The 24485-nt window shown below is 47.7% G+C and overlaps 2 protein-coding genes across 4 annotated transcripts; one reads left to right on the top strand and one right to left on the bottom strand.

Annotated features, from left to right (window-relative positions):
• Positions 1-231: 231 nt before the first annotated feature.
• Positions 232-19776, bottom strand: USP20 (ubiquitin specific peptidase 20). 3 transcript variants are annotated; one of them, XM_086858095.1, is made up of 24 exons: positions 19295-19776; positions 16020-16130; positions 15607-15660; positions 14894-14956; positions 14637-14768; positions 13922-14018; positions 13662-13731; positions 12966-13079; positions 11873-11951; positions 10104-10545; positions 9084-9221; positions 7793-7905; positions 7179-7351; positions 6624-6718; positions 6149-6182; positions 5893-5938; positions 5441-5621; positions 4885-5011; positions 4632-4801; positions 3941-4022; positions 3557-3665; positions 3106-3208; positions 2822-2893; positions 232-2142 (listed from the first exon to the last, which is right to left on the bottom strand). In XM_086858095.1, exons 2-24 carry the CDS (start codon positions 16098-16100, stop codon positions 1982-1984), a joined length of 2736 nt encoding a protein of 911 aa, XP_086714221.1. In that variant the 5' UTR covers positions 16101-16130; positions 19295-19776; the 3' UTR covers positions 232-1981. The 3 variants fall into 3 exon arrangements, with proteins under 3 accessions (XP_086714221.1, XP_086714220.1, XP_023793962.1); XM_086858094.1 differs by having other exon boundaries at positions 19096-19770; XM_023938194.2 differs by lacking the exon at positions 19295-19776 and adding an exon at positions 18746-19012.
• C20H9orf78 (chromosome 20 C9orf78 homolog) lies at positions 19755-24479 on the top strand. The gene is made up of 9 exons (XM_086858156.1): positions 19755-19923; positions 20578-20637; positions 20909-20960; positions 21153-21223; positions 21457-21534; positions 21971-22168; positions 22627-22763; positions 23420-23518; positions 23913-24479. The coding sequence occupies exons 1-9, from the start codon at positions 19841-19843 to the stop codon at positions 24002-24004; spliced, it is 870 nt and encodes a 289-aa protein (XP_086714282.1). The 5' UTR covers positions 19755-19840; the 3' UTR covers positions 24005-24479.
• Positions 24480-24485: the final 6 nt, after the last annotated feature.

Genomic DNA, 24485 nt, shown 5'->3' with positions numbered 1-24485 from the left:
GAAGTCTGTGAGCAGAGACAGACTGAAGGGGCAGGTGCCCTCTGAATGGGCACAGGATGGTTCAGTGGCCTCAGGCTCCTCTTGCTGCTGCCCAGAAGGATCTGTCCCCACACAGCCTCTAATCAGCAGGAAGTTTGGATTTAATTTTATATTTATTTTATTTTTTTTTCTTCCTTGCCCACCCTGCTCCCTGGAGCTGTCAGCCCCTCTCACCAGGCAAGACAGGCCTTGTTGAATGCACATGTATTTATTGTACCACTTTCAGCACAAGGTCTAACACTGAAGCACAGGAGTGTCATTACAGTCTGTACAGCACCCTCTGGAACACAGACAACATGGACATGCAGCCCTGCAGGCTCTGCAGCAGATCCCTGCAGGGCTGCTGCAGTGGGGAATAAAGACACCTTGGAACAATGAGGATCTCAACAGTGGCTCATTCTCTGACCTCCCCTAGGATCTGGCTGGGTCTAAACAAGCATCCCATGAACAGGATTGTAAAATTAACATGCTGAATCAATTACAGACAATTTTTAAAGAAGTTGCTTTATGCAACAAACATTTGATCTAAAAAAAAAAATTAAAAAAAATAACATGAAGGCCACATTTTCTTCTCAAATTCTCCCATCCTACCCCCTTCTATCTCTTAAGTCAAGGAGCAGCCTTTCCCTCCCTCCCTTCTTCCCATTTTTCGTGAGGAGCTCAGGAGGTCCCAGCTCCATGCAGAGTCTGGCACACTAAGGCCAGACCTGGTGCTGTGGCATCACCTACACCATGAGCACAGTTTGGCTCCTCAGGCCCTGGGAGGCAGCTCTGCCTGCTCTGCCTCCATTAAACTGCACTCAAAGACTTGCAAAGTTTAAACTCTTGCCTTGCTGCAAGAACAAAAAACATGTTAGAAAAGCCCTGCTGAGAAAAGTGGGGTTTGGCCTTTTTTTCCCTCATTCCTGTCTCTGGTGCATTGGTGACAGTAGATCTGGGAGCAAATTCACTAAGTGAGCCACTGCACACACAAAGGACATCTGCAATGACCTCAGCACACAGGTGGGGGCTTGTTTGCAGAAAGAGCTCATTCCTAAAAAGCTGCTTCACCATCCTGGGCCCTGCTCAGCCAGGCTCTCCCCAGCCCCAGGTGACCCCTCTGAAGGGGCTCTGGGGCCCTCACTGTGAACAAAGGGCTCCTCCTCAGCTTCACCCCCCTCAGCTCCTCACCAGCTGAGGGGAGACAGACACAGGCTCGTGGAAGGGTAAGTCTGAGGAAGGCTTTGGGAAGGAGGACTTGCCTTCCAGCTTTGTTGTCCAAAAATGTGCTGAACATAGGAGCTCAAACACATGGAGAAAATAAAATTCTGCAGGACCATGAAGGTGTGGCTTTGGGAGTGAAAGGAGAAGGGAATAGCTTCTTTCCAAATTTCTTAGTTGATTGCAACTAAGAATTTTCAAGAATTTGACAAAGAGAAAAACTAGGAATTTGTGACAACACCACCAGCAAAAAACCACAGGGAGACCTCGTGGCTTTACTCAGACTCAAAAACAGGTTTTTCTGGTTGCAACACTGCCCGCTGGAAACATAAATAATGTCTCATTATCTTTACACATTTGAATTAAAAAGAGAAGTGCCAAAAGCAAAACCTGCAAAGGAGCAGAGCTCAGTGCACTGGGGACAAGCTGGGAGTGCTGGATTGGTGTAAGGAAAGGGAGGGGGCTTAGGTCAGGACAACCCTGTGACTGTGGCTGCAGCCTCAGACCACGGCTTCAGCCAGAGGTGAGGTGCAGAGCTTTGTCCCAGTCTCTCCCAGCACCAGCCCCTGCTCAGAGCCACGTGAAAGGAGGAGGAGGAAGCCTGCCTGCCCCGGGAGTGGCGGGGGAGCTGCACACACCTTGAGTCCCAGACAACAGAGGATGTTGGACCCCTCAGGATTCCCAGCCTCCCGTCCCCCACGGAGGTACCTGTGCCGTCCCTGCCCTGCCCCATCAGCACAGATCACACTGCTCGTGTCTCTGCTTCAATCTTCTGCTCCCCGTGGAGGTTCTCCAGTTCCTGCACCTGGGCCACGTTCTGTCTGATGGCAATCTCGGGGCCCCCTCCGTACAGGGTGCTTAAATAAACCCACGTCTCCTCGGAGATCTGCCCGTAGTCAGCACCTGGAAGGAACAACAGCACTGACCGCCTGCAGCAGCAGGGGAAGGTCAGGGCACCACAACGCCAGGATTTCACCCCCAAACAGCTCCCCCAACAGGCCTGTGCCAGGAGGAGACATCCATGGTCCCTCCACAAAGCCCCTGCAGTGCCACCTCCTGCTGGAAGCACCAGTGTGTTCTCCATTAATCCGTGGTCACAAACACCACATCAACACATCTTTTAAATCCCTCCAGGGGTGACGACTCCACCACTACCCTGGGCAGCCTGTTCCAAACCCTGACAGCCCTTTCCATGTAAAATTTTTTCCTAATAGCCAATCTAAACCTTGCCAGGCACAACCTGAGGCTGTTTTAGCTTTGGGAGCTGGACCACAACAGATGCTGAGTGAAGACCACATCAAGAGCAACACAAAGTCAAAGCTCCAGCACAAAGGGGAATGGTGGAAGGGGCCTGAGAAGCAGCAAGGCAGGAGCTGGGGATCTGCAGAACCAGTCACAGCAGCCATCTGGTCATGCAGGAGCTACCACTGGAGAACTGGCTCACTCAGGGCAGGGGCTGGGCAGAGAACTGTCATCCTCTGCAACCCATCTCGCTCTGTGCCTTCATTATGCACAGCCAAATCCAGTGGAACAGTCTCCTTTAACTTTTAGGAGCATCATAGGCAGCAAGCACCAGCCTTACCCTGCTTGACTTGCACATGGCCACCTGGTTTTGTGAGGGCAATCTTGGTGTTGTCAATTGGTCCAGGGGGCTCTGCAGGAGAACAAACATGTCAAAAACCATCTGATTTCCTTGCTGCCTCCAGATTCAGATGCTTTCCTAACTTCTGTCATTTTTGTCCTGCCCTGGAGACCTGCAGGAAGGTGGTGCCTGAACCCTGCCCAGCCTTGTCACCCCAGCCAGAGGCAGTGCTCAGCAAATGGACTCATTTCCATTCCCCATTTCCCCCAGTGTCTGATCCTTACCGTTATCCTTGCCCTTGACAAAGGCCTCCCACTCCCGGAACCACTGCATGCTGATACAGTAGATGACACTTGGAGACTCCTCTGCCTGGAAAGCCTTGTTCAGCTGGGAGGGCAGCAACAGAGATACAGGAAGGACTTAGTCACTCCTGAGATCTTGGGGGGCCCCCTTCCATTAACAGTAAGGCAGCCTTGCCATTCTCCAGAAGAACCCCATGTCATTTCTTCCTCACAGCCTGTTCCTGCTCACCAGAGCAGGCACAAGCTAAGGATGGTTTCACACTTTCTGTCTGCACAGCATTCTCGTGCCCCAGCTGCCTCTCTGCACTGGGGAACCCCCAGGCCAATCTCCTGGCCATGCTGTAGATCATGTTGTGGATAACAGGCAGGAGTTTTCAGGTCTCCATTTCCCAGCCCTGCCCTTTGCCTTGCTCCCAGTGCTTCCCATGCCAACCTTGATGAAAGTGTCGATTTCGATCCTCCTGCGCTTGGCGAGGGCTTCGATCTCCACTTGGCAAATGGAGCACACGTACAGATGGTTCACTGCAGGGCCACCCCCAAACCTGGGCACAGGGAGAGGAGGGGAATGAACTGCAGCAGAATGGAAACTCTCCCCAGCCCTGCATCCTACAGACAGGCATTTTTACACTACTCCAAACACTGATGAGGGAGGTGCATCTGCAGCTGAGGGCACAGAGCTGCCTTTACTCAGCCACACTTTTGTTCTTCTGGCTTATCTCTTGCTGTCCTCTTGGGACAGGCACTGATACAGCTCATCCTGGCTTAGATCAAGACACTTTACAAATACTGGGAGAAAGAATGGGATGGCCATATTCACCTGTTGTAGAGATATTCCCACACGTTTTGGGGCAGAATCACAACTAGGTCATCAATGTAATGGTATTTATTAGGTGGGATCCCTGTGGAGGAAAGGCAAGTGGAAGAGTTAATCAGGGATCTCATTATTACTGAGTACAACAGACACAAATAAAAAGGCAGATTTTCCTTTCTGAGAACTCTGATTCCAGAATCTGCATCCTTTGCTAATGGAAGACAATCATAAGTTCATTAACTGTGGAGGTTTCTCAATCCACAGCCCCAAATTCTAATCAAGTGCTTCATTTCCAATTTAGAAGAGAGATTTACAAACATTCAGTGATCCCCAGCTTGGCTGAAGAAACAGCAGCAGAGTCAGATGTGGTATCAGTTCCCTTCTCCAAACAAACCCTGAGGGCCACCCCCGCTGACAGGGTAACACAGATAAACCCTGCCCTATCTGCTTTCTACAGGTTTGTTTTTAAAACAGAGAACTGAAAACTGTTGTTTCCCAGCACTAAACATCCCCCCGGGCCTCCAACCAGCAGCACAATGGGTAATTGTCTCATCCCTCCCTGAGCAGGCTGGAGTTTCTGCCAAAGAGGATCCCACTGCAGCTTCCCTGTATCAGGATGGCAGCTGGAGCTTTTTTCTGCATTTGTTAATGCACCAGGAAGCATCAAAGGTGCTGCTCCAAGGTCCAGCAGCCTTACCTCCATGGGAGCACAGAAAGGTGTGGTTGGTGATGGGCCCAGGCTCAGCAAAGGTGTTGAATTTATTGAGCCACTCTCGAGAGATGTAGAACTGGAGTAAACTGTGCTCCTTCATGCTGGCCAGGGACACGACCTTCTGACGCTCTCGCACAGCCTCCTCACTGCTTTTCCTGGAGCAGGAAAAGGAGAACTGCATTTAGAAATGCATTTCCAGGTGTTCTGTACCCAGAAAGGGGCTGAGGGCACAGCTCACCTGTAGAACAGCACATAGGCTTCTGCATTCTGCACCACAGTCTCGTGGACCTCGGTGACATACTGGTCATCAAACTCGTACCACTGGCCATTGATCACATTCTGGCAGTAGGCGATGTAGTGGCCACCTGGAACAGAAAGCACAGCACTGCTGGGATCTGCAGTGCAGACAGAAGGCAGGCCTGGGATAATGTCAGCAGCACAAACAGGATTAGCTGCTGGCACAGAACAGAGAGAGAGATAAAAAAAAAAGGATAATTCCTGTTCAGGCAAGCTTTGCTGGAGCAGCAGAGCCTGGCACTATCACCCTGATTTGCCTTCCTTGGAAGAGCCTCTCAGCAAGACTAAACAGTGGGAAAGGGTTTGAGCCAAGCCTGTGGGGAGGCTGAAAGAGCTGCAGGGGATCTGTCAGAAGCTGCTCAGTTCACTTTCCAAAGGGCAGAGGCTGCTGAGGCTGAGAATGGAGGGGGTCTTATGCCACCCTTTGGCCCAGCAGAGCTGTTGGCTATCCTGAGCACACTCCTCCCCTCCTGCTCCTCTCCCACAGAAGTTCTTACTGCCAGCCGTGCCGTGGTGACAGATGACAGACAGGAGGTCGTAGGTGGTGATCTGGGACACGCACTCCTTGGCGAGGAAAGGTCGCAGATCCAGCCCTTCCAAGGGGAAGGAGACGTGGCTGTTGATCTTGAAGGAATACATCACCTCGTGCCGGAACCGTTTCAAGTGGATGCAAAGAATCTAAAAGACCAAGGACAGAGGACACCAAAGGGCAGTTTTGCCATGGGAGCTCTCGGAGCACAGCACATCTCTGTGTGTCTGATCTTTGCAGGAGTTCTTTGCCTGTTTCTCATGAATCCTGCTGACTCATCAGCTTAGACTGAGAAAATCTCTTCTGATCTAAATACAGGACTTTGCCACCTAAAACTGGCTGGTTCTATTCTACTTCTGGCCTCCTGACCTCCTCAGTGGCTGCTAGAAGAGAATTAGGGAACAAGGTGCTTTTACCCACCTCTGGGAGCCGGAGGACTTTGCAGTACTTTACTCCATTCCGCAGCCTGAGGGAGGAAAAGAAACGAACTCTGAGGACTCTCTACAGCAAAGGCATAGCTGGGTCTTGCTCACTTTGGAATCCAAGACAAATCCTGAATTCCAAGAGAATTGTCCAGGCAGAGGACACAGGAAAATATCTGACAGCAGTACAGAGAAATAAAATTCCAGAAATAAAACTGCAGACATGCAACATAATACAGATAAAGCAAACTTACTTCTTACACCGTTCACAGCTGTACATGTTGTCCCCTGCAGAGAGAAGAGAGCCATTATGCAGCTGCTCAGAGCATACAAGGCTACATTTCCAGACAGTGCAGAGAAAGCAGATTAAGAGCCTTTTGGGCAGGCCAGGATGAGAAGAAATCAAAACAATTCCTCTCAATAAGTGTAGGTAAGAAAGGGATGCAGTGAATTAGCAGGAAGGATGAGAAAGTGAAGAAACTGAGGAGCCACAGCACTCAACCAACCAACAGCTCTGCCTGCTCCTCACTGAGGACACTCTCACCCAGATTTCCCATCCCTGAGCAGGTAGAAAAGTTCCCTCCTGCTCAGAGATGCTGAGCTGCCAGCTTTTGGCACTGCCAGTCTCTACTGACACACCAAGGCAGGATTTCTAGGAGATTTAACCTGCCTTCAGAATGCATATGGCTCAGCTCCTCCATGCTGTCAGATCCCGCTGAGAAAACTCACCCTTCAACTCATCTGCTGCAAAAAAGGCAGCAAGGCAATCCTCCAGTGTCACCACAGGACCCCAAAACCAGCTAGGGATACAGGACACCACAAATCTGCAGAGGAAGAGGGGTTAAAAGTTATAAATAAAATAGCTGAATCCTTTGGCACACAAAACCCTAAGCGGATGATAAATTTCCTTCTAGCTGTAGGTCCTAAGCTCATCCCACATCCCAGGGGAGCAGGGAAAGCACAACTGCTTTCAGCTGATGTTCCTACTCAAACTGGAAATTATTTGGAAAACTACACCAGGAATTATTTGCTCTGGAGTGCAATTCTGAGGCAGCAGTGAGAGATGATTGGCTGCACAAGAGCTCTCAAGGTGTGTGAGAGATTTAGAGGAGCAATAACAACTGGTCCACACAAAAAGGCTCCAAGCCCTGTGAGGTACCACATACTGTCCTCCAAGGAATGGCTCCAACTGACATCCCAGTGTTAACACCACTGGTTAGGGGCAGCACTTCCAGCACTGCAGGGCAAATCCTAGAAAACAGGGATCCTGCAGAGGGAACACACCTCCGGATATACTCCATGATGAAAGCAATCCAGCCTTGCGAGGCATAGTTGTCCCCACATGCCCCTGTCTTGGCTGGCACGTTTTGGTAGATGGCAGAGTGCAGCTTGGCCAAGTCCTCTTTCCCTGGGATTGGGAGTGACAGGTCCTGGAACGTCTCCACTGTTGTAGAAACCTGGAAATATGCAAGAGGAAGAGGTCTGGGTTTCCGTGTGTGTAATGGAGCTGGCACCTGACCTTCATCACCTTTTATCACTGCTTGCATTTAAGCTAGAAACATTAGGCTAGAAACCTGAGCTGGCAGCAGGAATTAGCCCTGTGGCTAATTATTCTTCCCTGCTGTCAGCACTGACTTCTGTCATGAGTTTTGTAACACTGGACTCAGTTTTCTAATGTGAATGTGATACTGCTGGGTCAGCTCAGAAACACGGATCAGCAAACACAGAAACACATCTCCTTGGCATGGCAGATTCTCACGCCTCCCCTGCCATCACCTATCACCATGTTAGCAGGCACTGCATCCCACAGGGTTTGGACAGAGCAGCACCATTCCCTGGGAAGAGATCTACAAGCACAAAGCCTGTGCTGGGTGACTGGGAGGGCCCAGGACACTCACTCTGTCGCAGGTGAGGCACTGCACCAGGCTGAGGATGGAGCCATCAAAGATGTCAGAAATCACACTGCGGTAACGGAGCTCTTTCTTCTTTTTCCCAGAAGCCTGCATCTGGGCTGGAAAACAAGGAATGGCCCTCTCAGTCTCACGTGTCCAGAGTCACACAAACATGTAAGAACGTGGGACAAGCATTGTCCTGATGTTCAGACCCCATTCCAGGGACATGGTGAGGCAAGCTGTGAAGAGACATGGAGGACTCTGCTGCTGTGCCTGGTACAAGGGAGAGGCAGCCAACTGAACCAACACCAGTGGCTCCCAGGAGGCAGAAATTGTTCTACTGGAACTCCTGTTTCCAGCCTTTTACATGTTTAGAAGCCCAGCCCTGCCACAGACAGTCCCTGGTTTTCTGAAGTCTTGTGACATTTTGCTCCAGGCTTTGCATTTCACTTCCTCTCCCCCCAACCTGCCTCTGTACTTTGTCCTTTTTTTTTTTCCCCTCTGACATTTACCACGTGTTTCCCAAGTGTCTTGCACTAGAGAGGACTCTCCACAGCAGGGACTGGCCAAATGCAAGGTTTTGTTTAACAACAAACCCTGTCCCCACACACACATGCAGGCAAACAGAGTGGTTTTCATGCAGCCAGAACATCTGCGGCTGTGCTGACCTCAGCCAAGAGGCTGAAGAAAGAATGTCCTCATGGAGCAGCTGGAGGGACAGTGGTACAAGCACAAGCCATTGTGTTTGCAGACTATGCAGCATTGAGGGACTTTGATTTGCAATTTGCTCTGGGATGAAGGGACCAGTTTGATAACAACATAAGCCAGGCTCCATTCTGCAGCCTGACAGTGCTTCCAGCACTGCAGGGACATCTGCAGCCCTAATTCCTGTGAGCCCAAGATGTCCAAGGAAGCTCTGTCAGGAACAGCATCTTACAGTTCTCTGGCCCACATGCCATGAAATTCAAATCTGGCAGACTTGATATACATGTTTATGTGTCTCCACACTCCCCTAAAAGGGACAGAGCCATTCAATTAATGACAAACACAGCACACAGACACAAATATGGATCATTTCAGGCTCCAGTATCAGAATACTAGAACATCACTGTGTTCTAGAGCCTGACTTTATCTGCAGGTTTACTGTAGTCTTTGCCAAATACTATTTTGGAACACACTGATATCCAGGGGAACCAGCACTTCTTATATCTGTTAATCAAGAATCATGATGGATTCATTCTCTCTCCTCCTCTACATACTTCCCCCTTTGCCTCCCAGCAATCCCTTTTTGCAATACCTTTCTTGAGTATGTAGGAAGGTCCAAGCCTGGCAGGACTGGAGCGGGGAGGACTGCTGGAGAGCTTGGAGTGCATTTCATGATGGACTGGACTGCAAGGGCGCGAGGAGCAGCGCACATAGGCATCATTGTCAGGTTCTGTTTGGGAAAATGGGGAGGGAAAAGGGCACTGGTGAAAAACCCAGTTATGAAAGGCAACTCCACTGTAATCTGTGTCAGCCTAGCTCAGTGTTCCAGCACAGAATCTTTCCCAAAGGCAAAGTTCAGTGTCCATTAACTGTTCTGCTTGCACAGGCTGACAGACACAGCTCCCTCAGTTGCGGGTGAGAGTGCATACGGAGCTGTACCTAACAGCTAATAATTACATACTAAAAAACCCCCCAAAAAACCTGCCATTTTTTCACACTTATGACTAATTAGTTTTTGCAGCTTGCTCCTGTAGCCCTAATCCACACAGACAGCATTGCTGCCTTCAGTGCCAGCTGGCAGAGTAAGACTCTTACATAAAGAAGCGTTGAAAGATCGGGTATGTTCAGCTTGAGGTGACTCCACACTGCTGCTCTTTTCTTTTTTCTGAGACACAGAAATGCTCAAACTGTGCCTCTCCCTTTTCTCTCCCTAAAGTCCACAGTCCAACATTAGCAAATACTTCTTCCATGTCTTCTCCACAGTTAATATTTCCCCAGGCCAGCATATCAAATAGAGACTTACACATACCAAACCTTTTTTCTTAAAAAGCATCAATACAGTGTTTGCAGGCCTGGCAGAGGCAGCTGTCACTGCTGTGCCTTTACTCAGCTCACAGCCTGGCTAAGCACCTCTCTGGCTCACCAAGTACACTTCCTTACAGAAGCAACTGTGCACAAAGGCAGGGACTGAGGAAAACCTTGGATGCAAAATCTTTTGAAACAAAGAGAAGGAACAGGCACATTATGTGTTTGCCACTGCACTACACCACAGTGCCTGTGGAGGATGGTAACGTATCTTCCTGGAAATATCCCGACTGGAAGAGGGGTATACCTGGTGTCCTACACGGGCTGGCAGGACAGGGAGCTGGCAGCATCTCAGGTGAGGCTCTGCCATCGACTGACATCATTGTAGTATCAACATCTGCATCCTCATCCACCTGCTCTGAGTTGCTGCGCCGATGGCCGCAGGAGAACTTTCTGTCCTTCATCCTCTCTTTCTCTGAGATCCCTCTCCCTGCTTCATCCTGGATCAGCAGCTCTGTCTCTGCCAGGGAGCTGCTGCCCATGCTCCCTGAGGTCCGACTCTGGCCCTCTCCTTCACCCCTGTCACTGCTGGAGTCACAGGAGAGGAACTCATCCTCTGAAGGGCTTCTGTCACCCTCCCGCTTGTCCTCCTGGTCACTGGTGTCCAAATCCCTCGTTTCTGCAACAATGGGTTCCTTCAATTCTTCATGGAGCTGATCCATCAGGCATCGCAGGAACTCCTGGGTGTCCTGAAAAACAAGATTCCATGTCAGTATCCAGCCAGGAATAGGGCAAATGAGAGGGACAAAAGAGGAGATTGCTCCATTCACAGCTGATTCCAAGAGTGCCCACAAAGGTGAGCCTGCTCTGTGGCACACACAGAGCCAGCTAAAGCAGGGCCATGCACCAAAGGGCCTGACTGTTACAGAAATGCTTTAACTCCTACATAATTAAAGGCCTAATTTTTTTTTATCAGAATATCTTCAGCTGAAAGACTTTGAAAAGCCAGAGAACAGCTGTAGAAGGCAAACCATGAGTGCATTTATCAGGGGTTTGCCACAGATAATAGGGAAAAAGCAAGGAGAAACCAGATGAAAACAGCAGGCCCTGGGGAACAGACTCCTACCCACAAACATCTTAGGAACACCGACTTCTGTTCATGGCAAGCCACCTCTTAGAGAGGGCAGATTAAAATCTTTAATAAACAGGGAGAGGAAACAGAAACCCAAAGCTATACAGTCTAGGTGCAAGCTACTACATTCATAATACATGGTAAAGAAGCTGATACATTGGCTTCAAAGGAGCTGATGGAAAGTAACCTGGTATTTTGACAACTGCAGGAAGTTAATTACTACGTTTCAGTTGTTTTATGAAGTTTGGCTTTCAGCCTGTCCTGCCTACCTTTCAAATTTATCTCCTCAGATCAGAGTTTTCCAATCCAACGTATTTCACATCAAAGACAAATATAGAAGTTCTTTCATTAATCATTATTTTTATTCTTTGTTTTGATTTCTTGTCACTATCACAGTTTTGATGCATTGTCACTTCTCTAGTAAATTTTCTAACCATAGTTCACTGTTTACATTTTGTTATAAAGAACAAAGAGAAGAGCCATGCTGATAAAGACTTCAAAGGAAAAGGATACTTCCTTTAAATAAGACTTAGTTTTGCTGTAATTCCCCAAAAAAAGAATATAGAACATTCATATCTTTGACTTTTTAGTGCAGATTTATCCAGGTTCCTCAGCTCTGACATGAATAAATAATACCAAAGTCCTATACAGCAGATATCAATAGATCTCAAAGCTGTTTATAAAGGATTTGACCACCATAATTTCAGAAGTGAGCAAGCTGACATGAGAAAATGAACTGATTTGGTACCAATAAGCCAGAAGCAAGCTTGGAAAAGACTCCAGGTCTCCCAGATCCCACCCAAATGCTCTATCAGATCACTGACATTGACACAGAAAGGCCATGACCCCCAAGATCAAGCTCTGTTTTCTGAACACAAGCACAACCACCACAAATTAAATTCCCACCACCTTTGAAATAATGGCATGGGTTTTTCAGGCCTCACCTGCTGTGCGTAGCCTCGAAACATGGGATTGACAAGCTTGATTCCATGGGATAGACTGCTTGGAACAACATAACTCGGGCTGTTTAGACATGGAAAAAAGAAAAAGTCAGTTTGCTTATCAGGCCTGGAGCCAGTTTGTCTAACAGGCCATAACAGAGGGTGTGATGTGCAGTTAAAGAGGACAAAAGATAATTATGCACCTGCAAAGCCTGGGCAGAGATTTCTACATGAGCTGGGTGACAAACACACCAAGAGACAGTGTGGAAAGTGGAAAATTCTTTCCAGAGCAGAGTTTAGCAATTAGTTACTTTGTTTGATTTTCCAGCACCTTGTCTGTCTCAAAATCTGGCCAGGCTGACCACCCAGTAAATGAGGTAAATCTAATCAATGTTAAAATGACATGATATTTCTTCAAAGCCAGCCTCCTCCTCCACAAAGACACAGTTCACGTTGCTCCATATCTTACTTATTCCTTGTTAATAATGAACTTGAGGCAAACATGCAATGCCATTTAAATTCCTGTTTTGATGAGGTTTAATTTATTGCACAGAGAAGACATCTTTAGATTTACACAGAGCTATATAATTTTGCACTGTTCTTTGAACTGGTCTAGAATTTGCACCAATAGCAAACATTTCCCAAAATATCACCTGCATTTTCCACAAAATCTCTGAATCACTTTTTCTATCCAAATCATCAATTGCCCTGCTAATCAAGAGCAGTGAAATTTAAGTGTTGGTCACTGAAGTCCATGTAAAATACTTGGAGAGAGCCCCAGGTATTCCCTTACTCCATAATTTTTTCTTCACTGCCAACAGGGGAACTATATTTTTAAAAAACTCTTCCTTTTTAAAACTGTAAATTAGAAAGAATTTCTTTTCACAGACATCAATGTGCCCATTTCATCACCAGCAGGACATGGGACTTCCTGGGTCTCAGGGAATCCTCACATCCCCATCCACACAGAGGGGGAAATCACAGCCTCAGACAATGCACTTGTCCCTGAGGATCAGATTTCCTCTCTGCTGGTGCCAGACCTCAGAACTAACACACCTCTGAACCTGGCCAGGTTAGATCAGGGGTCACCACGCACCGTTTCTTGTGCCAAACCTCAGACACCAATTTCTGGTAACTTTTGCACAGAGCAGGTTTCTTATCCGTACGGACCAGTCCACCACATTCCAGGAAAAACTGTGTGAGAGGTGGGCTACAACAGAAGGAAGAAGAGAAGAATTCAGCCCACAGAAATTTCTCCTCTGTTTCTATTTATTTTGATAAAAACTTCATGCAGGCCTTAATCAAAAGCATGCTTGAGGTACTGATTTTAAACCAAAGGAAGAAGTGATTCTAGATACAGATGTGACTCCTCACTTGGATCAAATGAAAAAGGCTGATCTGAACCTGTTCTCAGTACAGAAAAAGTCCTGGAATTAATTTTTATCAGGATGGCTAGAGAATATTTTAGGATATAGGTTATTAGAATGATATCAGTGAGGAGAATAGAGACGTGATGTGCCATTACTGGGATAAATAATATCTGTTACATCAGAAATGATGAAGTTTTACTTCAAACATTCATCTAAACATGAGTCTTGTCCATAGCTACGAGCTGGATTGTCCCTCAATTTCCTACTGTAACACCTCTGTTGCCCTAAAAAACCACTATTTTTTTCTGTCCCCAGCCTGGCTAATCTCTCTTTGCAAGACTCATGAAGGTTTCCGATCAGAGATGACATTTTTGGTATTTAGTGAAGCCAGTTAAGACAACACTGAAAGCCCTAATGCCTACCAGTTTGACAGAGCCTGAAGTGCTGCATTCATATAGCAGGAGTTCCCAAGATTTTTCATTCCAGTAAGGCCTAAAGCACAAACAAGAGAGGGATGAATCATTTTACAGATGTGGTGCTTTCTATATTCCTCCCCAGGGAGAGGGAATCCAGCCCTTTCTAGGCAGTCTCCACATCCTGCTGCCAGGAACCCTCTCAGTGCAAGTCCTACAGACTGCAGAGCTGCCCTGCCAGTGCTTTCATCAACTCAGTGCAAAGTTACCTCTTGGTTTCAAATCATCATCCTCTGATTCAGATTCACCTTCATCAGCCACTGCAATTGGAACAGCTTTCAGAGGATGAGCAGGCAAAGGAGAATCCTAGATTAGAGACAGAGAAATAAGTACCAGTCACAGGCCAGCTTTGAAAGATATTATCTTACATAAATCAAGCCAGCCTTCAAGAAAAGTAGAAGGAGAAGGAAGAACAGGTTGTACTGTCCATCCTTCTCACTGAGGCAGCAGGGAGTGGAAACAGTGTCATTACTGCCTCCAGCACACATGATAAGAGACATCATGAGTGAGCAGCAGTGTCACAAGTACACAGTGTTTCTGGTCTGACAGCTGAAATTTCCATGGGCCATGCATTGGAAATGAAAATGTGACAGACAGGTACTTCTCACATGCAGATAACCCACTGCAAAGGTTAAAAATAAAGTCAGAATGGATATTCAAGTCACAGAATCATAGCATCATATAATGGTTTGGGTTGGAAGAGACCGCAAAGATCATCTAGTTCACACCCCTAAGTCATTCATCTTTTTGCTTGGACACTCTAAGTCAGGGCTATTAGTCCTCTGGCTACAGGCAGCCACTCTCAGTGAAGGTATCCCCATCACAGCAAACGCTGTACCACGGCAGAAATCACTTGGCTAATTTTACACAAGTGAACAAACCCTTGCCAAGCACTGAGGCCTGCCCTGTGTGACACAGACCCACCGGCTCAGGGAACTTGATGGGGGGTGAGGGTGGCTGAGCTGCCAGGCGCTGCTCCAGGAACACCTCCTTCTCACAGGCATAGCACCACACACGGAACGTGGTCAGGTTCACTGTCAGGTTGTGCTTCTTGGCCTAGAAATTAAAAATGAAACAACAGATCTCCTCTGGCAGCTGGCTTGAGCTGCAGCACAGGACTACCAGAACATGGGAAAATTCAATTCTGTCTGTTTAAATGTAGGGAACTGAGAAAAACTCACCTGTGCATGAAGTGTGCTGTGGTCAGCAAAGGACTCCCCACAACCAACGTAAGGACAACCAATCTAGAGGGGAAAGAGCCAAAGCACAATGGGCTTTAACATGGAATTAGACTCTTTAGAGAACAGTGACAACAGCAGCAGCAACTTTAGGATTATCTTGCCAGTTTTCTAACCTGTTTTTTATTCAGGGCCCAGAACAAGATGGAAATTTAGAACTGATGGAAATTTAGAAGTGATTTAAGAAAGAAAACCTGGAACCAAGTTTGCACTGAGGAAAAGTCTCTCTTCCAAGGCCATTGCTCCAACAGGGATCTCACCTGAGCAGCCTCAAGCCTGGGCATTCCAGTGTAAAAATAAACAGTCCCTTCCTGCCTGCATGTCCCATGGCATTCCCTCCCTCCTCACTTCCAAGGTGCCACCCTGCAGCTCCTCCACAGGTGCCAGCAGAGGCAACACCCAGCCAACAACCAACACTAGGGAATTTATCCATTCCTACTGGGAATAGCAAGGACAATCCCCTACAGGAAGTGAACTGTTACATCTTGTCAGATTGTGACAGTGTTACCCTTTCACCTAGAGAGTCTCCTCCTTGGAATCCATCAAAAAACACAGTGTAGTTCTACTGTGAACCCCTTTGTTCCCCACCCTTTTTTCAGTATAAATGCTACTCGAGTGAAACCACCACATCATGCACACAAACAAGCCATTTTTACCTGAAGACAAGCCCAGAGGTTTGGTCCCACAGCTCCACAAGACTGGCAAGTCCCCTGCATATTCATGAGAAAAGAAGGTTTGTTTGGTTGGTTGGTTTTAAAGTAACCAAATCCTTGAAGAGTGAGAAATTTCTTTATGTAACAGCCCAACATTCAGCTCATAGTATTTCATTTCTAAACACCACAATTCCAATCAAACACACAACTGAACCACTTTAGCTAAATGGCACATTCAAGCAGGATAAAATGACTATGATAAATTTGTGGGGTCACAAAGGGTGATTTTATGTGGGTACATCAGTGGGGGAAGGAGAGTTTCTCTCTGGAGACAGGCAGTGTTTTCTTCAAAAGCAAACATGCAAAATCATGCACAACAGCTAAAAGGGAAAGGACTGCGAGCCACAACCGTGTACCTTGGATTTGAGCAGCAGATCGTCCCTGGTCACCTCTCCTATGGAATCCAGGTGAGGACACATGTCCCTTGTATCCCCCATTTTCACCAACACTCATGTGAGGAGGGTCTCCTAGGACAAAAAAGGATGGCTCCTTTCAGTACATGTCAGATTTGCTCTCATGACTGTAAGAAGATATCTGGGCATGTTTTGCATATTAGAGTTCCATATCTTTAAGGTTCAGAGACTGAAACAAATATAAACCCTGAGCCCCAAAAGCTGGCACAGTCTGTCCCCACTGCTGAGTGGCTGCATTGTGGTACTACAGGGAAGGCACAAAGCCATGGGGAGGAGAGTGAAACAAATAAAGCTAATGGTCCATATCATGGAATGTGCCTTCAGAAATGCTGGGAGGCACTGGCACACAGGCACAGCTTCAGCTGCAAAGATACAAATCTAATTAGCTCATTTGCATGACACTCTGATGAAAAGTGAAAGGTGGTGCAGCCTAAGACACTGGTACTTAGCCTGTGCTGTCTGTGAGCTCCATGCACCCCACTGTGCTGATCTGAACCTAACATTTCCTTGTTACACTACTTCATCAAACATTAAAATTGTGATTGGTTCTAAATGAAGCTGGCCAAGAGGGAAATAGACTTAAGTGAACTGTAACACTGATAAGCAGGCTTCAGTCTCTGAGGAATTTACCATTTCATGGGTAGATTTTTAACAGTATGAGCCACATAACTTGAAGTCTGTAGAAAGCATAACGACACACTGTTCCACCCAGCTCATACATCCAAGCACCACAAGAACAGATGATTTCATAGCTTATGAACACAATAAACACTTTCATGGTGGTCCATGGATATGTAAAAGATCTTAAACACGTCTCAGTAACATGCAGCCAGTAAGAAAAAATGAAAAGAGTTTGTGCTTCTTCATGGTTTAAATAACCTTGCTCATGGCTGTTAAAAAAATAGAAGAGAAGATAAGTGATATTAATAGCACAGAGAAGGATCCAAAATATTACAGTTGGCTGGAAATGAAGCAGATGTGAAGAGCTCACATCATTGCAACAAAGAAGTGGAAAAATCTGATGAACTTGATGCTAAGGACCCCAGCAGCAGCATGGTTGCTATACTCTGGGTTTTTTTCACATTTTGAGGACATTTGAAACATTCTCAGTGTTACGTGGTCTGAATCACTGACAGAAGGGAGAAAAGAAAAAAATAATTATAAACGAGTAGGCCATATCAGTAACACTTATCTTGGGAGTGGAAAAGCTTGCCTAGCACCTTGTCTTGGCAGAAGATAAACCTCAAGGATAATTTTACATTTTCCCAGCACTCTTTAGAACTGAATAAACTGATGGGAGGAGCAAAGGGAGAAGAAATCATATGTGCATGGTAGAAGACACCGCAGGGGTGCTGACCTGGATCTCATAACCTGTCAAGAGAAGCTTAACAAACAACAGAGCAATTTCATACAGCTTCACAGAGAAGTAATACAGCACTATGTAACACATGTTGATTTAAAAGACAAATGACAAGAGCACAGTAGCTTTGACTAACAAATAAAACTGGGACATTTCAGGCTCTGAGTTCCTTCACCAAAACAGACCCCTTTCTCCAAATGCATCAGCTGGTCCAATTAAAAAAAAAATAAATATCAATGCTACATTTGCTATGTCACCATCCTTGATTTCTTATCTCTCTCCCAGATGTTCCCCAGAAAATCTAATGAACAAAATACTATTTTAAAATTTATTTCAGACCCTGTATCTTCACCAGTTTAACCAACTGGGAACTGGTTTTGAAGCACACTTTGTTAAGAAGACTTCTGGAGGTGGATTATTTCAGTGCATTTCATGGGACCACCCCTCTCCTCAAAATTGAAACCATGCCTTTAGACTTTCCAGTTCTGGGGTGCTGATCTGCCTACACAAGGCTTCCCTTTCCGAACAATGCAAGGAAAACCTCAATTTTGCCTCTCAGCCCTGACCACACACACCAGAAAAAGGTTCACGACTGTTCAGAAGGAAATATTCAACTTCTGCCTTCCCACAACTCTGCCTGGCACACACAGCTCTAATTCTGCTCAGGAAACCAGAAATTTCATAAAAGCAGTGCCAGAGAGCTGAACTGTGCTTGTCAAAATGTACCGTGTATGATGGGAAAAGAAGTTACCCTAAAACAAGTCCTTCAGCCTGTGTTTCTCAAGCTCCACTGAGGGAGAACAGTACACGAACATGTCAGAACAATTCCTCTGTAACTGCAACCTACTTTCAGTCGCTTCAACTGCTGCCAAACCCAACCTCTCTGCCTTCTACAGGAACACATTTCTAGCTGTTCGTTGGTTGTTTTTTTTTCTTAAAACAACTTTGTGTTTTAGTACGAAAGCTAGAGCCAGCTGTCATGAGTTTCGGATCCATGCAGGCTGACATTCTTCAGAGCAACTGCATAAATAAATCTTTGCTCTGTTCATCTGCAAAACAACTACCAGGTCTGGTCTTGCATAACCTACCAAGAACAAGAAGTATCTGCAGTTGTGCACGGAGACATTTTATACTTGAGGTACTGAAGAAATAAATATTAAGCAAAGTAATGACAAGGCAGAAGCAGAAAGCAGGTGCTCCTGGCTCACAGCTGCACCAGGTATGGGAAAAGCAGGTTCATGTGCAACACGCAAAGGAGAGCAGGTCTGAACACTGATTTATTATGGAAGGTCACAACGCAACGACTCACCTAGAGATTTAGCATTCAGGCAAAAAACACCTGCGGGAAATCCCCCTTTGCTCGCTATGTCACTCAAGTGCAGCAGACCCCCAAAATTCAAGTCCTCTCCCGACAGACGCTACAGCTGCCGGACACGAGCGAGGATGAACAGAAACGACCTAAAGCCGCACGGTCCCGCTCCCGGGGTGGGCACCAGGCCCTGGGGGTGCAGGGCCGCCCCAGCGCCGGGGCACGGCAGGATCCGGGCCGGAGCGCCCGAGCCGCCGCTGCTGCATCATCCCCGGCGCGGCCCGGCCGCCCTCCCTCCGCACAGCCCCGCGGCCACGGCCCCGCCGCCCCGGCCCGCGGCCCTCGCTCACCTGCGGGATGCCCGAGGCGTCGCCGCCCCCGCCCCAGGCCGGGCCGCCGGGAAGGGCCGCGGGCCCCGAGCAGAGCGGGGAAGCGGCGGAGGAGCGGCGGGTGCCGCGCAGGCCGGGGGAGGAGCGGGGGCCGGGCCCGGCGGGGCGGAGCGGGGCGGGGAGGGAGGGAGCGAGCGGAGGAGGCGGTGGTGGCACTGACCCCGCGGGGTCCCGAGGGCTCCCCGAGCAGTCGGCGCTCTGCTCCCAGTGCGGGTGCTGGAGGGGCGAACCCCGGCTCGTTCGGCCGGGGACCCAGCAGTGCGGCTCGGAGCCTCGGTCAGCGGGGAGCAGCTGAGTGAAGGAGCCACGTCCCGCTCCAAGGGCTGGGCTGTAAACCCGGGTGTGGGACCGATGCTCCCCACGGCGCTTTCTCTCCACGGCCTCCCTGACAGGCACCGGCCACCGGCGGAGGCTGCGCTGCCGGGACTGCGAGAAATGGAACTGCCCTCGTGACATTCACGAGATCTCAGAAAAGACAGTGCGTGGCCCGGTGGGGCGGGGGGGGCTCGAGGGCTCCCAGCCCCGTCAGGGAGGGCACGGAGCGCTCCCGGCCCCGCTCTCCGGGACGGCGGCTCTCGCCCGGCCGAGGTGCGGGCAGAGGGGCGGTGCCGCCCGGCTTCGTCGCGGGGTTGTGGCGTCATCGCCGCGCGCCGCAGCAGCGGGAGGGAAGCGGCGCTGTGGTGGCCGCGGCGCCGCAGCCGGGGCGATGCCGGGCCAGAAGTCCTTCCGCCGGCGCAGGGAGGACGAGGAGGAGGAGGAGGAGGACGAGCAGCTCGCCGAGGAGGTCAGGTGGGTCGGGCGCCGCCGGGGAGCCCGGTCGGGCCCAGCGGGAAGCCGAACCGCGGCCGGTCCTGCGGCGGTCGGGAGTGAGGACGGGACGGGACGGGAGCCCGGGTCTGGTTTAGTCCAGCAGTGCAGTGCCCGGGTGTCACGACATCGTGCAACGTCATATCGTCACCTACTGCTGTGCTGTGAGCCGTGACGTCACGCGTTGAACCACCGTGTTGTGGCGTGACGTCACAGCCATACATAGAAGTTACGGATTCCTCTCAGTTTGGAGAGAAGCACTTGAAATTTCAATTTACCATCAACTTTCTTCAGACTCACTCACGCCTGGATGTATTTTGGCTCGTCCTTCCCAAATTGGCTGCTTTTTCATGCCTTTCAGTGTTTGGTGCTGCCTTCCTCAGCTGAGGGAACGCATCAGAAAGGAACAAATCCAGCAGGTGTCTTGCTTTTAGTTTCTTTCTGATTGCTCTAATGCGTGGAATTGCTTAAATAAATAGAAAATACCAATTTAACTTGAAATTTGAAAAACAGACGATGATATGCAGAGGTTTAGGGCAAAGTTGAATAGAAAATTCTATGTTAACTGCAGAAAATAAAATTAGTTAATTAAAACCAAAGTATCAAGTACTAAGTCAAATGTATTTTTCTCTTTAGGTTAAAACTTGAGGAAGCCAAAGAAGTTCAGAGCCTCAGAAAGCGGCCCAATGGGGTGAGGTAAGGGATGTGGCACTGGGAGGGGAAATCGTGTTTTGCCCAGGGGTGTGTTGTGACAGTCAATTTCTCTCTTGTCATCTGCCTGTCATTTTCCTGTACAAACCATTATGTTAGACACTGCCAAAATGATAATCCTGACAGAAGAGTTTCTGCTTTAAAGCCTGAGGATGGAAAAGACAGGGAGACTCAGAGAAGATAAAGCAATGCAGTATTGTTGGTACAGTGTTTCCTTCTGCTGAATTTTATCTTCTTTCTTTATTTGCCTGACCAGTGCTGTAGCTCTGCTGGTGGGAGAGAAGTTGCAAGAAGAAGCCACACTTGTGGTAAGTGCTGGATAATTCCATCACCTCAGGGCTCAGATGTGATGGTGTGAGAACACTGTGTGAGTCCAGCCTGGGGCAGGACTGGTGTCACAGCTCAATTCCTAAATGTTTCCTGTGGTTTTATCCAGCTTTTAAAGACTAGCATTAAACTACAGAGAAGCTTCAGGATTTGGTTTATTTCTTGTTTTACAGGATGACCCATTTAAGATAAAATCTGGGGGAATGGTGGACATGAAGAAGCTGAAAGAAAGAGGCAAGGACAGGTAAGTGCATGTGAGCTCTGAAAATCTCTCCCTAGACTAGAATTTAATGACAACTGGTAATTAATTAACCAGAGGTTGTGTCACTTACAAGACAGTGACACATTTAAAGATGTTTCATATAATGCAGTTTGGCCACTTTTCTTTAACTTGTTAAATTACTTTTTAAAAACCCACCACACACACCTCTTCCAAAAAACCCACCAAAACCTGTAAACATTGTGCTTTCCACTTAGGATTAATGAAGAAGAAGATCTGAACTTGGGAACTTCGTTCTCAGCAGAAACCAACAGGCGGGATGAGGATGCTGACATGTGAGTTGTGCTGTGTTGTGTCTCTGGTATTGAATCAGACTGGGTGGCCTCTCACTGTTTGTTTTTTTATGTCACGGATTCTGAAAAGTCTCAGGACATCTTCCCAGTTCTCCCTGAAAGTTTCTCTTGCCCTTTCACTTCTCACCTGCCAGACTTGAGAAGGCTTTTTCATGGATAAAGCTAGAAGGTGGCAACCAGACAGCTTGGCACTAAATCCCAGTGGGAGCCTTCCCTGCTGGCTGTTGAAGACTTTGGAAGATCTGACTGTTTCTTGGACAATTAATTCTTGTTACTAATATTAGATTAGTGCTTTTGGAGAGATGATTCTTTCCTCTCTCCTAGCTGTCGGGACAGGAATGCAGCTGTGCTCCAGCAGTGCTGGAACAGAGTACAGGAACAGAATTAAATACCCTGTCCCTTGTGTGCTGCTTTTTAGGATGAAGTACATTGAGACTGAGCTGAAGAAGAGAAAGGGAATTGTGGAGAATGAGGAGCAGAAGGTGAAGCTTAAGAATGCTGAGGACTCCCTGTATGAGCTTCCAGAGAACATCCGTGTCTCCTCTGCCAAGAAGACTGAGGAGATGTTGTCCAACCAGATGCTGAGTGGCATTCCTGAAGTGGACCTGGGAATCGAGTATGTGTTTCACAGACCTATGTGTGCCAGCCAGGAGTGACAGGATGAGCAGCTGTTGGCTGGCAGAGCAGCACAATGCCTGGATTACACAACCCCAGTTGGGGATGGGGTGGGATTCAGCCTTCTTCTGGACTGGGGTGGTAATTAGCACAGCACATCCTGCACAGCCCAGGGGCTCAGTGAAGCTCCATCCTGTGACTTCTGGGAAAAGGCACTTCTGTGACCTGACCCCAGCAGCTTTCTGCAGGGCCCCTTTGTGTCCTGCACGGAAGGGATGCACCAAGATAGGAGCTTCCATTTTGCCTTTGAAACAAAGTGTCTGTTTCCATAGCATTGCCTCCTCTCTCAAACACTTCATCAGATGCCACAGCAGTGCTACTACTGTCCTCCAAATCCATGCACTTAGCACTTCTGTGCCTGCTACTCTTTGTATTTATTTTTTTGTTGTTGTTTTCTAGTGCAAAAATAAAAAACATCATCTCAACTGAAGAGGCCAAGGCCAAGCTTCTGGCAGAGCAGCAGAACAAAAAGAAAGACAGCGAAACTTCCTTTGTTCCCACCAACATGGCTGTTAATTATGTCCAGCACAACAGATGTAAGTCTTGAATGTCTCTTCTGACCCAGCTGGGACCAAGAAATTAGTCCATGTATCAGCATGTCCAATTGCCTTTCCTGGGATGCTCAGATAGACCCTATCTGGCCTGGTCTTTTTCTTCTGCCCATCAGCAAGGAGAGAGACATATTTCTCATGGCTGGGCTTTCTGAACTTGTAGCTGACACTGCCTCATAAATTTCAAGATGCTTTCTTTAAGCGGTGTCTTGTGTGCTGGAAATGATGGTATATGATGGAGGGCCTCTAGTTTGTAGGCTGCCAGGGCAGACAGGTGGCCAAGCAAACGCAGACCTTATTGAACAGGAGATGGGAATTCATTTCTGTGTGATCCTCTGATGCTGCAGACATCTAAAGAAAAGGCAGCCTTCTGCTGTGTCCTTCCATGCTTACAGGGCTGATGGGAATCAGGTTGGTGTGTTCTGATGGAAGTGAAGAGTGTTTGGGCCACTTGAAATAGTGCTGTTGAAATTTGCTCTGCCCATCTTGCCTAATAAGCCATAGAAACCAATTCCAAGCAGGGTGGTTCTGAGTTTCTTGTTTCTGGTAAAGATCACTTATAACAAAGGTCATAGAAATTTATCCATGTGGGTAAGAGTGCTCTAGATAATATTCCTTACCTGATGTTTTCTTTCTTGCAGTTTATCATGAGGAGCTGAATGCACCAGTGCGAAGGAACAAGGAGGAGCCAAAACCCCGTCCACTGAGAGTAGGGGACACAGAGAGGCCAGAACCTGAGCGTAAGTTCCAGATCTGAATGGTTGTAAGGGGAAAAGGAAACTCTTCAGGGGTCTTGTACAGAGGAAAGATCTGTCTCTGCTTTCGTCCTCCTCCCTGAGTGCCCTGAGGTAATGGGAGTAGAGCAATCCAAGTCCAAGAGAGCTGGCTGTTGCACTACTAGATCACACCTGAAACTCTGGGTGGAGGATGTCTGTGGAGATGCTCAGGGTGGAGTGATGAAGTTCACAACTGAAGTGTTGCCAAAGCTGTCTTACAAGGGTTTGGTGGAATAGCAAAGGGTGTAAGGCAGTAACCTCACATGGTGAGGGGCTGTCTGAGGGAGGTAGCAGAATTTCAGGAAATGCCTCCTGTGAAAGGACAGGGATATAAAATTTCCTTCTCTTTCTTTTGAAGGGTCTCCTCCAAATCGCAAACGTCCCCTCAATGAAAAAGCCACAGATGATTATCACTATGAGAAGTTCAAGAAGATGAACAGGCGATACTGATGAATGTGGACTGAAGCCTTTGGAGTTGTTCCTATTTTCCACCAATAAAGAATTTTGTGTCAGTGACCTGCGATGGATGTTGGGAAGACTCACTACCTTCAGATGCTGATGTTACCTACAAAGCTTTTCCTGTGTGATCTTGTAGTGAATCAGTTTGCAGGTGCTTGTGAACTCTTTGGTTGGTGTAACTTTGTATATAAATATGTTCTTATAAATGAAATTTTTTAATGGAAAATGAGCTTTCTTGGTTGGCAGTTTTTAGTGAGAAAACAAATTGGCTTTTATAGAGTTTTCTTTTCACCATCTTAATACTAAAAAAAATGAGATCCTTTAAAAGCAGCAATGCTGTTTGCTTTGTAAATGTAAAGCTCTTGGGAGCTTGTCTTCTTGTCCACATGTCTTCCCCGGAAGTGCAGTGTGGGTACTTGTAGTGAAGATTTGTAGCTTGAAAATAGTAAAAGTGGTTTTTAAATGATCATAG

Source organism: Cyanistes caeruleus, chromosome 20, assembly GCF_971803275.1.
Source record: "Cyanistes caeruleus chromosome 20, bCyaCae1.hap1.1, whole genome shotgun sequence".
In the NCBI taxonomy this organism is placed as follows: domain Eukaryota; kingdom Metazoa; phylum Chordata; class Aves; order Passeriformes; family Paridae; genus Cyanistes; species Cyanistes caeruleus.
Note: the sequence above shows the minus strand (reverse complement) of the source record. Positions and strands in the feature narration are given on the sequence as shown.